Source organism: Haplochromis burtoni, unplaced genomic scaffold (genome assembly GCF_018398535.1).
Source record: "Haplochromis burtoni strain Fernald_Lab_line unplaced genomic scaffold, NCSU_Asbu1 Contig_145, whole genome shotgun sequence".
Classification (NCBI taxonomy): Eukaryota; Metazoa; Chordata; class Actinopteri; order Cichliformes; family Cichlidae; genus Haplochromis; species Haplochromis burtoni.
Genome location: NW_024582506.1, coordinates 1,322,734 through 1,338,278, shown reverse-complemented (window position 1 = coordinate 1,338,278; position 15,545 = coordinate 1,322,734). Strand labels below are relative to the sequence as shown.

At 40.1% G+C, this 15,545-nt stretch overlaps 1 protein-coding gene across 1 annotated transcript in view; it reads left to right on the top strand.

Moving 5' to 3' along the window:
* cspg4 (chondroitin sulfate proteoglycan 4) overlaps positions 1 to 15,545 on the top strand; it is a 75,640-nt gene that overhangs the window by 38,446 nt on the left and 21,649 nt on the right. The window contains exons 2-5 of the mRNA XM_005931715.3: positions 6,968 to 7,131; positions 9,427 to 12,960; positions 14,327 to 14,515; positions 14,715 to 14,990. Coding sequence (XP_005931777.1) covers positions 6,968 to 7,131; positions 9,427 to 12,960; positions 14,327 to 14,515; positions 14,715 to 14,990 — 4,163 coding nt within the window. The remainder of the gene's footprint in view (positions 1 to 6,967; positions 7,132 to 9,426; positions 12,961 to 14,326; positions 14,516 to 14,714; positions 14,991 to 15,545) is intronic.

Genomic DNA, 15,545 nt, shown 5'->3' with positions numbered 1-15,545 from the left:
CACAGAGACTGCACTACCATGTGCCAACTACCCATGCACCCTTCAGCTGGTCTTCCAGTGGACTTAAAAGAAATATAACAGGAATGGCTACTGGTCCATGGAGCCTGCAGTTGTGTATGTCCAAAACCGAGCATAAGCCCCACTTCAGGGCTTCTGCCAAGAGAAGTTCCCCAAGAGGTGGATGAAAAGTTGCTAAAAAGTTCCATTTAATATTAACCGTGATCTTTTTTCAAAACCTGCTACGCTAATTTGTTGACTAAACCTGAGGAAAATGTAACTGAAAACTGAAAAAGTTTCCTCCAGAGATGGACTTCAATGTGGACTCATATCAGCATATTGATATAGGCTGTATCAGATAAATCATAATGATATGGGGGGGAAATTCTGTCATGGGAAAATTAGGGGTTTATGATGTCTATTAATTAAATCCAGACTTTAACCTGGGTATGATGTGGTATCACACTTTGAAACAGGGGCTTAAAATAACCGACATTAAAATAATTTAGTTTAATTATCCGTGCTAATCACGACACAACAACAGGACACAGAACGTCTTTGCGCTCCCATTTTGTGTTGACATTGTAAATGTTAGAAACTTAAGAGGCTGTACTTAACTGTGTGCTAATTTCCTGCTGCTATTACTCTTTGGTCCATCAATGCTGTGGGGGAAAAAAGGCCCAACCATTCTAGCTACCCATCCATTACATGCTGCGCTCTCAGTTTGTTTTTTTCACCTTTAAGCTTCTTTTCAATCAAGCACTGTAGGTTAATGAAAATCCTCAGTTGGCCTCTAATTAGATTTCAGATGTGAAAGCACAGAAGGACAGTACACTTTCTTTACCGAACGATGCGAAAGATATCACTGTAAAAAAAAGTCTTAGATTTGATAGTTTGTATGCAATTTCTTCCTTCCTGTCTGCTCCCTTGACACACTGTTGCAGTCACTTCTCACATGTGAGACTTCATTAAATGTCCTTCAGCTCCATAAACAATTTCAGGAGCTGAGGGAAAACAGAGAAAGGCATAGCTACATGTATAAATAATCACACATTAGAATATCTCTTTCAAAACATGACAAAAGAAAGTGTGTGTGCTCAGGCGTAGTGAGGTCCATTTATTGTTAGGGGGATTGCATGTTGAAATCCTATGGAGCGGTCCACTCCTCTGATGTCACGGAGAGATTATTTTAACAGGACTCACTGTGCGGGACCTTGACCATGGTTTCCGTAGCTCAGCTGGGCTGACAGTGGCACGCTTTGTATTAGTAAGTCATAAACTACAGCAGAGCCCCAAATCACTACAATGCATCCGTTCATGGCTATGTTTGTCTTACAATGCTGTTCAGTGAGTGAGATCATCAACTGAAGTCATTAGGATCACAAGTCTTTTAGCTGAGTTTTAGGAGCCAAGAGCCTGCAAATTAATCAAACACCTTAGTGGTTGGAAAATTGAAATTCAGGAAAAGCATAGCTTGAAAATTTCAGAATGTCCCATTGTGTGCTTTTAAACTACCATAATATATCTTTGTCTGCTGTGGCCTAAAAGAGTTCAGTTAGCATTTCAGGGTAATGAAGCCCAACTTTTGAGGGGATATTTTCCCTGAAAGCTGTGCAAGAGAGTGTACATGCTGTAAAAAGGCGTTCGTGGCAACTTTCTGGAGTATACAACAAGACTGTTCTTTGGCTTTCCAGTCATGGGATTGGATGTTACACAGTGGTAGGGTACTCCCCTATAACCCCTGAGTTATCCTGATTTTTTTCCTTCTTAAACTAAACAAATGGGTATAAAAAGACAGATAGAAATATCTCTGTCAGTTTTATGTGTTTTTATTTATTTTTTTGTTTGTTTGTTTGTTTGTTTGTTTATTTATTTATTTATTTATTTATTTATTTATTTATTTATTTATTTATTTATTTATTTATTTATTTATTTATTGGAAAGTCTTCAGTTACACTAATTAAAGACACTACCACTTTTATGTCATTCCAAAGGGAGTGCTTTTCCTTTCATTCTGCATGGAGACCAAGCTTTTCGGAGCAGAGCACAAATCCAGACAGCATGAGTCTTTCACATCCTCCACTCCACGCTTTGTCACAAGTCCATTTACCTAAGCTAAAATTACATTGCACTTCCATTCTCTTTTCACAGAGAAAGGTCATAATTTTTCGTTGCTGCCGCTACTCCTTGTCTGTTTTGTAAGCGTGCGTTTTATAGAGAGACAGCCTGAAAAGTTGTAGGTTATTGCCAGGGAGGAGGCTTCCAGCTGTGGCCTCCACAAGCCTTTTTTTAAGTATTGTACCTCTTCAATTTGGCTGTGATTGGAGTGTCTCAGAGGGATGCAGAAGTGGATAGGGATTTGAAAGGGAGGGAGGGGGCTAGAATTATGCAGCCTGCTTTCACGCTAGCATAGCTGGGTCTGAGAAATGGCTCCTTAAAGCCTGTAAAAGTGTGTCCCTGGTGACTTCTGAAAAGTCTGGAAGGGATCCTCATAAAGCAGCACTGTCAAAGTATGTAGAGTTGTGGCTCAGCTCTCTGCTGTTTAAAAGCACTGGAGCTAGGACTATTGTCTTATGGAGAGTGCTGTATTCAGAGTCTCTAAATGTTTTTGCCAAAATGCTCACTTCCTGAGCACATTTTAAGAACGTCTTGATGCATCCTCAATCATCCAGGTAAGTAAATCTCCAAAAGTCGATTCTGTTCATCTAGACGTAGTGTTTTGTTCCTTCAGTGGGCTGGTTTCAGTCATTATGCAAATGTACTGTTTATAAGATTGGGGAAACCTGCAGTCAGCTGAGACTGAAGAAGTTACTTGGATGAGTGACGAAACGTTTCTCCCACTGAAAACGTTACGTCCAGATGAACAGAATGAACTTTTGGAGACATTTTAAGAACCTTTTTCTTCTGTTGGAAATTTTTTTTTTTTTTGAAAACTGTATTAATATAGTGAATCTGAATGTTTATTGAGGGATGACAATGTCATCCAGTGGTTAGCCCTCTTGTCTTACAACAGGAAGATTCTTGATTTGAACCTCCTGGCTGGGTGGGGCCAACAGCTGAAGTTTGATGCTCCCAACAAGTTGGTTCTGACATATAGTTATGACTTACAGCACACCCTATATAAAACTTATAGTATATTAAGAATATTATGTTAATTATTTAATGCTGCTTTGATTATGCTCAGCAGCATATTTTATTTAGCATCTGTCAAAGCAAAGAATTGGAGGGAGGTGGCTGGGGTGGATGGTGGGCATATGAAACACAGGCTCTGTAACTGTAGTAAAGGATAGTAAAGAAATCCATTTAAAGAAAGGTTGCAGCTTTAGTGCAGTGTTGAAACACCATCCATCCTCTTCCACTATGATATTTGAAATACTCACAGCTGATACTTGGCATTTTGGTTTGATAAATAACAATAAATTATCAAGGCTGTTCACTCAGCTGATTAGTTGTAATGTGCAACTTCTCCTGTTCTCTTCCAAACCCTAACAGTACATTGAGCTGCAGACACAATTAGAAAACAAATGTTTACCACAGGGCTAAGTGTTATTGACCCTTGCAAAGGATTATAATTGTTTCGTGGTAATGACTGAGTTGCCATGTGGCAAAAACAATATTGCACTTATAAGCTCTCAGGCTCTGTCTGTGGTTAGCAGACTCTATTCTTCATATCCTTGAGCCATCATGCCCTGTTGCAGTAGGCAAAACCCAGCAAAGGAAAGAAATGGCAAACATAACCTCTATTTATAGTCAATCTAACCATAGCTTAACCATGGGTTACGCAAGTAGGTGGTTTGTTTGGATTCCAAGCAGTGTTACCATGACAAAATTTGAGAAGAGAACCACACACAAGGTCCTTTCTTCTGCTAAATATTTCAAACAAACAGAATAAGTACAATAAATAAAATAGCATTATTCTGTTTATGCAGTTAATACAAAGTTCAAGGATATCAGTTTTCACAATTTTCTGCATATAGTTTAAAGATTACCTTGAGTGACTGTAATGAGTCATTTAGCACCCTGAATCCTTAGTTCATGTGTATCTGCCACATCTTCACACTCACTTAAAGTAGGACTAAAGCGATTCTGACTGATCAGTACGGACATGTCACAGGACACAAAGTCTTCTCACTGTCTCCGGCACTTGTGGTCAGCGTGTCTCTCTTCCCTATAGCTTTTCCGGACATGTGTCACTAGCCTGGGACCAAAAGAGGATAGAGAAGAGGAGGAGGAAAGGGAGAGGATGACAAAAGGGTAATTCATCCAACGATTCTTAAAAGGGAGGAAGACTCAGTTTCCTCCGAGCATTATAAATACAAGAGCAGTCAGTCATCAAATTATAGCCATCTGCATTGGCCTGAGACCAGGATTCTACTTGACACAGAATGGTTTGTGTTAAAGTGGTGTTAAGGGGGAGGTGTGGTAGTTGAAGCTTATCAGAGACTGTGCTCTTGGGTGGTTAAACTTCAACACACAGACTGACACCAAGTGTGGCAGAAGAGCCACAGCTCCAGCTTACATCCTTTGGGAGCAATGATGTTCCTTTCTGTATGATGATGCCTTGTCAGCAAAATCCCCTCAGCTAGTTCCCATCTACATCCAGCACTGAGTGCCTGGAAGATGGAGACTGTGGCTTAGTCTTATACTGCAGGAAAAGAGAAGAGAGGAGGTTTGTGTGATGTACAATTCATTTTCTGTCATCCTAGAGGTATCTCTTTGCAAACATATTAGGAACTGTTAACACTGAACAGGTTTCACCAAGGGTGCAGAGACAAAAGAAGTGCCACAGAGCGAGACATTTATACAGATAGCATGTTGAAAATGTGCTTTTCCTACGTGAAGCCTATTCTACACAGAGCTTTACACAGCTTAGATGGAGAACTAATGAATTCCAGGTCCAGGTACACTGCAGAGAGTAAAGCTTTTGTGTGTATCATTAGAAAATGTGCTCCTTTTTCCTGAAGGCAACAGCAGCAAGCTGAATTTGAACCAGAAAATCCCCAGGCAGAATTGTCTTGGCATCGCTCTCTCCTTCAGCTTTTTATCCCCATGCTCAGTGAACAATCCAACAAAAGCTCGGGTTTAAGAACCATGGAGCTCATTGCGATTTTCTTTGTTAATGCAATTGCCTGTAAGAAAAGATTCTGTTCCCCCATTTTTCAGTTTCAGCCTAGAGGGTCCTATGCAATTAGCACTAGTATTTCATTTAGAATACCTTAGCTTTACCAAAAACTCTCTGAACTGTACTATAATAGCCTCTGGCGCAGTCAGTAACAGCTAACGACAATAGACTCCAAAAAGTGACATTTTGCAAATGAATGATGTGTAACTACAACAATTTCGTCCAACTCTCTTGTACAAATGACATTTCCATGTTCTGTAACATTTCCTTGTTGAGTTGTCAGGGCTGGTTTCATTGTCATTGTGATTTCTTTCACTTTTCTTTGTTGTTATTCACACAGTATGTATTACAAAGTTTAACATGTGATAATGTCAAATCCACGTGTGATATCCGTGGCGTTTCTGTGACTGCAAAAAGTCTCTCTGTGTGCTTGGCCTTGTGCTTAGACCATTCATCACTGACTTTGTTCATGACAGAGCAGCCCTGGACCCAAAACTAAATGCCTCTTAGTTAAAACGCAGAACCGTGGGCGTGACGATAAAAGCTTTGCTTTCGTTCTTGCTGACATCAAAATGATTGTCTTTGTTTACATTTTCAATGTTTGTTGCAGATCCGCAATGGAAAGGCTCACTTACAGGATGAGAGACAAAAGGACAAAGTTAGCCTTCAGTGTTTTGAAGTTGGCAGCATGACATTAATGTAGACGCAACCCAGACATAGGCTGTCCTTTACAGACACACACACACACTCATTTGTTTCAGCCCTGAGAAAGTACTTTTTTCCATTTATAGTTATGAATGTGAATTCTCGAGCCTGTCATATTTTCTTCTCCTCTCCTTAATGCCCTATCGCATGAAGCCTGCTAGGTTAGTTGATGCTGCTGCTGATTTTGAGGGAACATTTTGTCCCTCATGATCTCCCAGGAATTTCTGAACTTTGACACAACACTGTCTCTATCTCGCTGCTGGACTATTCCAAATATTCCAAAGCATTAGCACTGGCCGATCAGAACATTGCTTTCTTCACTGTGAGCTTCTGTGTCTTGGACTATCACCCTTGTGATGGCAAGTGGGCGACTAATTCTATATCTCTTGGCTAAAGCCATGGAAAACCCACGGCTGAGGAAACGGGTTGTTGGAGGTGGTCCAGTTTAATTTCAGAGCATGTGCACTGGAAAATAATTGACTTCCTCCCTGGTTTACATTTTGTCAAGGGCTCGAGAGAGCACAGTCCGGGGCAGGTGGCTGAATTAGCATATCATTGAAAATGAGACAGCTCAAGCCTGGGAAATCCTGCTCCCCATGACTCTATGTGCCCGGAAAAATCTCCGTAGGGGTAATGACTGATGTCTCAGTGAGAGAATCCCTTTGAGGCCACAGGAGCTCCTCTTCAGCCAGGAGCAGCTGGAGGACACCTGATAATATAGAAATCAGTGCCTGAGAACGTTGCACTGTAACATGAGACTGTATTAAAAAATGCTCCTCTAATTGGTTTCGCCAAACTTCCACATCAGAATTCAGGGAGTTGCCAGACAACAGCTGTAGGATGAGTTGATAATGTGTCATCCTGTGCAGGTGTCTTTTTGTGTGGGCCACTGTAGTAGGCCATGTTATGCTTCCACAGTGCAGACAATGCAAATGATCATGCAAATGAGGCTATTTTATGTTTAGCTACAAAAGTTTTGGTGCCTTTTCCTAGAGAAATGACAAACAAGACATATGGTGCAAAGTGAAAGAAAATAAGTGTCCGTGTATGTATCCGGGGTATAAAAACAGAAATGTCTTTGATGTATAGGATAATATGATCCATATATTATACTTTCAGATAACCTACATTCACTCTTCACAGAATCCTACTTTGGGGACAGCTTCTGTCATTTAAACGCCTTCCAAGATGTCTCCACCTTCCAGTTGTCACTAAAGTTCAAGACAAGTCGACGAAGTGGGCTGCTACTCCTGGCTGCTGGGAACGAGGACTACCTGTTCCTTGAGCTCCAAAATGGGAAAATACAGGTGCGGATTTAGAAATGGCAATAATCTGAGCCCTTAAAACTCTTTTTAAACAAAGCAGTGTTGGCACCCATTGGATAACCATTTCAAAAACAGAGCAGTTGTTCAAAAGAAGAGGCTAAAACAGACAACTGCATTTCTATTTGCAGCTCTATGGGAAAATCAAGTCTAAGGACTCACAAAGAACAAAAACACCTTGAAATCAGCATAACTTATTGTATTTGTAGAGAAGTGTAGTTCCACACTTCAACTTCAGCTACAGTGCGAAATATGTTATTGTCAAAGTCACCTATGCATAGTAGAGAGAGTCCTGTTTCAGAGTGTTTTGTTATAGTGAAATAATAAACAGCTAAAGTGATTTACATGGAGAAATGACCTCAAAATAGTCATTTAATCAGGGTAATTTGCTTAATTTGTCACACATTAAAATCCCAAAGAAATCACGAGTGAAATTACTAGAAGAAACAGAATGTGTTATGAATGGGTTATGAACTACGTGACCTTTAAAGTAGTCGTGAACTCTGTTTCAATTCAATAAGCTATTACTTCATCGTGAGTTCCTCTAAAACAGGTGGATTGATTAGATTCTTTTGGGGGGGTTTGTTTTCTCTAGTTCTCTCACTTAAATGAAAACTGTTTATGTCTATAATAAATAAATAATAAATTAAAGCAGTAAAACTCTCATCAGTTGCGGTGCGACCGAGACATGCAGACTTTTCCCAGAAGGGACAATATTGCTTCATTTTCAGTAAGGAGAAATCAAAGGTTATTTGTAATAAAAGGAAATATTACTAGTCGACGTTTTTCAGGGATATCAGATACATTGAACAAATAGAGTCGAGGCGCCACAAAAATGAAATTGCCTTTTCTGTGAGGGATGTTGAAGAATCATGTAGTTCAACATTTTTTTTAAAGAACATTCAGATCTCTGATTTTATTAATGAAACTTCTGGGAATTAATTCATTTTCTAAATGAGTTAATTACTTATTAATTATGACTTCTTTGTCATTTGCTTTGGTTTTGTCATACACTGCTTGAATGTTCTATATTGTAAAAAAAATTTAATTTGTCTTTCATTAGCCAAATAATTAACCTGCAATCAATTGTAACTGACAGGATCTGGCAATGATAATGACCACAGTTCATTTATGACAAAACGTTTGAGGCAACCACTGATTTCTTTATATTTCTTGGAAAATGGGAAATTGGTGGAGTGTCTTATTGAACCCAGAAAATACAAACGTACATGAAAATACAGTATATAAGGAAAAAAACTGCTTTTCACTCTGACAAGATGATCCCACACTGCTTAAAGAACGTTGAGGTCTGGGCTTTGGGGAGGCCAATACATGACTGACGGTGTCACATTGTGTGTTTTTCCGTTCTGGTATTCTTTTAGTGAATTGGCAGTATCATAGTCATGGTGAAAAACGAAGCCATTGCCAAACAGACAGCTTTAAGATGTCACTGCATGGTGTAAACTGCCAAATCTGACTGTACTTTTCTTCTTCCTTAATTTCATTAATTTTGACAAGATCCCGAACACCGCTGACTGAAATGCAGCCCCCAAGCCATGACTCTCTCCATGCTGATGATTTAAACCAAAATGTACAAATGTACAAAAATACAAATTTGGATTCATCCCTCCATAAGAACTGTTCCCACTGATTTTCAAACCATTTCTTGTGTGATTTGGCATAGCTCAACCTTTTCTCCTCATTTCCTTTCCTTAAGGACACCCAACATTCCAGTAAGACCATTTCTGATGATGCCTCAGCAAACAGTAGATGGACTAGATGCATTTCTGAAGTCCTGTGTAGGATCATTGCTGGATTCTTTGTATTTTGTGTAGCCACAGTACTGGCTCATTCCTTAAGTTAGATGCTTTTTTAATGCTTTAATGAGTTATAGGTTAGTGTTAAGTAGCTCAACAAACAAATAATAAAAAAGCATTATTTTGAAAGTGGTCAGGTACAAGGACTAGACTGAAAATGACCCACAAAAAGCAGCCAAAAAAGAAAGTCTACAAAATGATTGCTCAAGACCAAAAACGAGGGGTGACTGAAAACCTTTGCACAGTATATAGGGTTGTTTTTTATAACCTTTTTTAGTTAAACCAACGTGAAGTAAGTCATTAATGTTAAGTATCATGTGCAGATAAGAGTGCAGAGATAAATTCATATAATAGCAGCTCCAATTAAATGAACACACAGAAATACCCAGTGTTCCACAATATACAAAAGATGCAATGCAATGTAATTTTTCAAATGAAATAAATGATGTTTGTTTCCACGTAGGCTCGGATGAACATGGGGGCTGGTGAGGTCACGCTGTCCTCATCTGAAGGAGCATACCTGAACAATCTTCTGGACCACAAAGTCTCACTGACACTGAAAGAAGGCAGGCTTACCATGACAATTAATGATGTCTTTTCAACATATGTTCCTGTGAGCAATGACGGGGGGCAGCTCAATATTGACCAGGGCATTTGGCTTGGAGGAACTGAAGACCTGCATACTTCGTACCTTAGCAATGCCATTACTCCTTTTCGTGGCTGTATGACTGAAGTCAAATTTCAATCCCATCAATTTGATATTCTCACTTCAACATTTAAACGATGCCAAGACACAAAGGAAGCCTGCAGCAATGAGTTTGAGGCTGGAGATGGCGAGACCACCAGTTTCAGCACCCCTGATTCTTTTATATCCTTCTCCACCTGGAGTGGAGGTAGTGGTTCTCGAAGGGCCTTGGAATTTCTAATGAAAACCACCATTGAAGATGCCTTACTTGTTTTCCATCCTGGCCAAGATTCGGACTTCATTGCTGTTGGTGTTGTGAAAGGCTATCTCAAAGGTTTACTGGACCTCGGTAGTGGTATGGAGGCCCTGAAGAATATGCAAGTGCAGCTGGATGACGATCAGTGGCACAGAGTTAAGATCGAGATCAGTCAGGATTCTTTTGTTCTTAATGTAGACAGCCAGTCTTCCTCCCTTTCCCTTGACCCATCACAAAAACTGGATTTGGTCGGAAGCCTGTATTTAGGGGGCATCCAGGCAAAAAGGAAGGAATTCTTCCATGGCAATGGGTCATTAGGTCGCATCTATCAGGAAGATTTGACAGACGAATCCTTCATTGGATGCTTGGGAGAAATTAAAGTGAATCAGAAAGACAGAAACCTGCAGGATGCTCTGGTGACCAAAGATATTCATGTTAAATGTGAAGGAGAGGACTATGACTACTCAAATTATGACGGGGAATTAACCTCAACTTCCCCTACAATCAGTACCCCACATGTTTACATTGACTTTAATCAACAACAGCACTGCTACCCAACAGAAAACACGACAGAGTTATTTAGAAATGTGACCAAGCTTCTAGATGTCACCCCATTACAAGTGCCAGAAGGTGGAGAGGTTTTTCTTGATATCAACAACTTAAACCCTACATTTGACCTCAGTGCTGCAAACATGCAACAGTCGCAGATTACCTTTACTCTCGAGAGTTTTCCCTCATATGGCTTAGTCGATATAAACATTAACAGACAACACATTCAAAAGTTTACTCTTCTTGATATTGTCAATAAGAGAATCAAGTATATGCATGATGGAAATGAAAGGCTTGCAGATCAAATCTATTTACAGGTGGTTGCTCAAAGTGATTTCTACCTTCCAGAATGTTTAAAAACTCCTCACAATTATGTCCTCCCAATTGAAATTCTTCCAGTTAAGGATACACCACAACTTGATATAAATGAAATCTCCATCGCTGAAAATGGCCGCACTCATTTGAATACCAGCATCATGAGGTTGTTGGATTTCGACTTGAATTGTGATGACTTAATTATAACTGTTACTTCAGAGCCTCCCAAGGATTTTGGTTACTTAGAAGACAGAGAGAAACCAGGAGTAAGCATCTCAGAGTTCGCTTGTAAGGACCTGGAAGATGGAAATATTTATTTTGTACACAGAGGTGGTAGTACTGGTATGATGACCCTAGACGTGCCTTTTGAAGGATCAAGCCTTTTCACTACTTTTAAGTTGTCCGTGATACAACCGGATTTAACTATGGTCACTAACTCTGGCCTTCTTTTGTCACAAGGAAGCAATGCATCCATAGACAATCACAAGTTGGCTGCTCTCGCTCATCCTCGTATTGGCGATATTGTGTATAACATCACACAACCTCTAGTGTTTGGAGAACTGCAGATTCTGACAAATGACGGAGTGTACAAACAAGTCACAACTTTTCATCAGTCTGATTTAGATCAGAAGCGCCTTAGGTATGTCAGCACAGACTCAAGTGACCAGGAAAATACTGTGTTGGAGCAGATCCAATTCAGCGCTCATCTGGGGCGGTTCTCCCTCTGGAACAATACTTTTGCAGTCATGATTGCCCCTGCTCAAGTGAAGGTTTCTCAGCTGGTACCACTGGAAATGGAGGCTGGTGAAGAGCAAACAATCACAGACCTTCAAGCTGAATTCATTGACAAAACCCCAGACCCCAGGACAATTAAATACATCCTCATTACACCCCCAACACTGGGAAGCCTCCTGTTGTCAGACAGAGAGCTGGGTGAGGGTGACATGTTCACCCAAAAAGACATTTTAGACAATGCTGTTAGCTACAGGGCCCGAGTGCGAAGAGCTGTGGATACTACAGATCAGTTCCAGTTCAAAGTCTTTGCTGAGGATCAGCACTCTCCTCTGTACACCTTTCCGATCAATATCATTGCCAGCGCTGATGCCCCTGTTTTGACTAATAAGAAGTTGGTTGTGTTGGAGGGCAGTGAGCATGGTCTTAACAAAAACTACCTTTGGCTGGAGTCTTCAAGTTCTGTTAATTTCCTGTATCGGGTGACTCAAGAGCCAAAGCATGGGCGGCTAATAAGGGATTCCCCACCTGGAGTTGCTAGATTTGAGGGGGCGATAAGAGTTTTTAGTAATGAAGATATTGAGTTTGGAAGGCTCGTTTACAAGCACGATGGCTCCAAGACAAGCAGTGATGAGTTCCATTTTTTGGCAAATGAAGAAAATGCAGAGATAACTGTGAGCGATGTTTTCAGAATATCAATCCATCCCAAAAATGAGCATACTCCTGTGAGGACAGTGGATAAAGTCTTCAATGTGGTCCGTAACAGTCAGCGCCTGCTAACAACAGATGTCATTCAGTTCAAGGACAATGACTCAGGTTTTAATGACAGTCAAATCGTCTACGCTCGTGAGGGAATCCTTTCGGGCAATATTGTCTCAACATCACAGCCATCACAACCCCTTTTCCGCTTTACACAAGCCGACCTGAAAGATAAGAAAGTCTTATTCATTCACCACGGAGCAGATCGGGAGCGCTTTTCACTCCAGGTGTCAGATGGCTTCCACAAGACCACTGCAGTGCTTGAGATCCAGGCAGGTGAACCCTACCTGCGAGTGGTGAACAACACAATCATCGTCATCGATCATGGAAGCACCAAAACCCTTAATACCACCCTGCTGAGTGCAGAATCCAACATGGACATCAGACATGACAGTGAGATTACGTTTCAGATTACATCCCCACCCAAGGATGGCAGAATTATTGTGAGTGGGATTGAGGCATCAGTTTTCACAGAGGAAGACCTGAAAAAGGGTGTAGTCTCATATGAGCACAATTATGAGAGTCTGAGGTCCAAGGACTCCTTCAGCTTCACTGTGCAGGCAAATGGACTTTCCGAAGAGGGCACGTTCAGGATTAAAATATTTAAGCAAGGTTACTTGTCTGAGCCTGAGGTGGTCGTCAATGCCGTCATCATTTCTTACGAAGGAGAGCACACCGTAATCAGCAATGATCATCTCAAGGTACTGTTTACTGATTCTGTAATTACAATACTTTTTTGTATTAAGAGAGCTACAGTCAACAGTTTGCTTTGCTGACATTCAAGTTGTGCAGCACGTATTTGCTTTTATTAAATAAGAAAGACTATGTAGTAGACATGATCTTCATATGACAGAAATATCGTCTTTAGAAACATATTTTCTCTTTGTGAAAACGATCTTTCCCATGAGTCACCAAGCAGACCCTGCTTTTAATCTATATTATAACCACATGAAAGCAGGGCTAAATATGACTTTACAGTCGCTGCTTTTAATTTGGTTTATGTACTAAATTGCACTCTATTAAGTGCAGAAAACAGAGCACTAAGTATCCCCCGAGGAGCTTCCTGAATCCCACTGTAATTTATAAGATGAGCCTGCATGCAGTTCATCATGGAAGCAATTAATGCAGTTTAAAATGCTGATCCATTCATTGCAAGCTATATGTAAGACCTTGACTAAGGTCTAAATAATAAATAAAAAAAATCTGAACATACACTGGTTTTACAGTATGAGATGCATATTAAATATACAGCGCTGACTGCACAGTATACACAGTACTGAAATATGTATGGAACAAAGCCTTGACAGAATGGCCTTTACAAGAGGTAAAATATTGACTTTATTTCTGGGAGTTTTTCCAATGTGTGTGTCTGTACAATGAAATGAAAAGCGGTATGATCTTTTGAAATATTGCCGTAAGTGAGCATGGCTCCTACAGACTCCAAGGCTCCGCGCAGGCTCGAGATTAAAACTTCTCAAAGCGAGATGACCATAAATCTGCCTGCGCGTAAATCTGCAGCACGGCTCTAACTGTTGCCAAATGTCACAAATGTCTATTGAAGTTTCTGTTCACAATGCTGTCTAACAATGTGTCTTAAGTCTATATTAGACACTATAGCAGGGCTATTAATTATATATTGTGAACTAAAAATACAACTAAACTGTTTTAATGCTACAGAGAACAACTGTACTGTATATTTGTGTACGCAATTGTGGATGTTCAAACAGGGGAACAACAAAATAGCTGCAGTTTTTCAGTGCTGCCACTTCCAATCTAGATTTTCCAGAATTTTAGCCAAGTAGCTAATTTCTTGGTTTTGCTAACTCTTGAGGTTGTGCAATATTCTTTACATTTTGCCCAGAACAAAGTATATCTAAACCATACTTCAAAAGAGTTAGAAACAGCAAAAGATTTAAACATTTTTTCTTACACATGCAATGCTACAAATGTACAGGGTTCTTCCAATGCTCGCTATGTACAGTCTGCATTATTGTCAAGCTACCAAACACTTAGGATACATATAAATCTTGAATATTAAATTAACAGGATATACCTTTGACTTGTTAGGTGGAGCAAGCTGACATTTTGCCCAGTGAAATGATCTTCACAATCAAAGAACCGCCTCAGCACGGTCATGTGGTCAAGCTGACAACCAGTCCAGACGCTGAGGCCTCACCTGTCCTCGACTACATCCACTCTTTCACTCAGGAAGATATTGATGAAGGACACATTCTCTACGTGTCTGCACCCACCCAGGTTTTGCTTTGTTTTTTCCTTTCTTTCACTAAACATATTCAGTTGTAACTAGTCAATTACTTCTTCTTAATCCCGTTCCCTTTCATATTCACAATGAAACTAAAACTAGACGAAAGGCGACCACAGCTTCTGACAGTTTTAAGGTACAAGGTTTTTCTCTAAACATCAATAAATTATTTCCTACATTTATCTCTTTCAGCGGCATGATGTCTTCACACTGGATGTCAGTAATGGTTTTAACACAGTGGAGAACCTGCGCATGTTTGTGAACATCGTGCCCCGGATAATCCCTGTCCAAGCCCTCAACTTTACTGTGAAGGAGGGCCTCAGCAGAGTAATTAATGCAGACATTATTAACATCTTGGACCCCTTCTACAACTCATCAACCATTGACATTTCTGTGGATGAATCACCAAAACACGGGGATATCCGCTCCTTGAGTGGACAGGAGCTTTCTTACTTTTCATTAGAAGAGGTAAGCAGACAAAGCACATCGTTAATGAGCTCTTCTGCTCTATGCATGTCATTTTTGACGTTCATTATTTGCAGTACATGCGTACACCAATGATACACTTCCATTAACTGTGACTACCTGCCAGAAATGTCTAACCTGCCAGCATCATGAGGAACGAGCATGTGTAGGAAGAAGAATCATTATTATAGCCACTCGGAAAGTGGGTTTTGAAGTTCTATTAAAAATCTGACATTTGTTGTTGCCCTGCAAATTGGCAGGAAGAAGCAGTGCAAACTTTTTATTTACCAAATGGCTGCTTGCACCAAATGGTTAGCTTATGTGCAACACATGTGGTGCCAAGTGGCCCAAAACATTTGATTTTCAGTATAACATTGTAAGGATTAAACAGATTTCTTTGTGTCTTGTGTCCATACAAGGAACCTGAATTTCATTTGGACAAAGATTCATATATTTTTGTCACACTGAGTCCAAAAATATTCTCACAAGAAAAAAAAAAGCCATCAATGGGCAGTGTAACATCTTTCTCACACTAGTAGGAAAGGGCAGTTGTTCAAG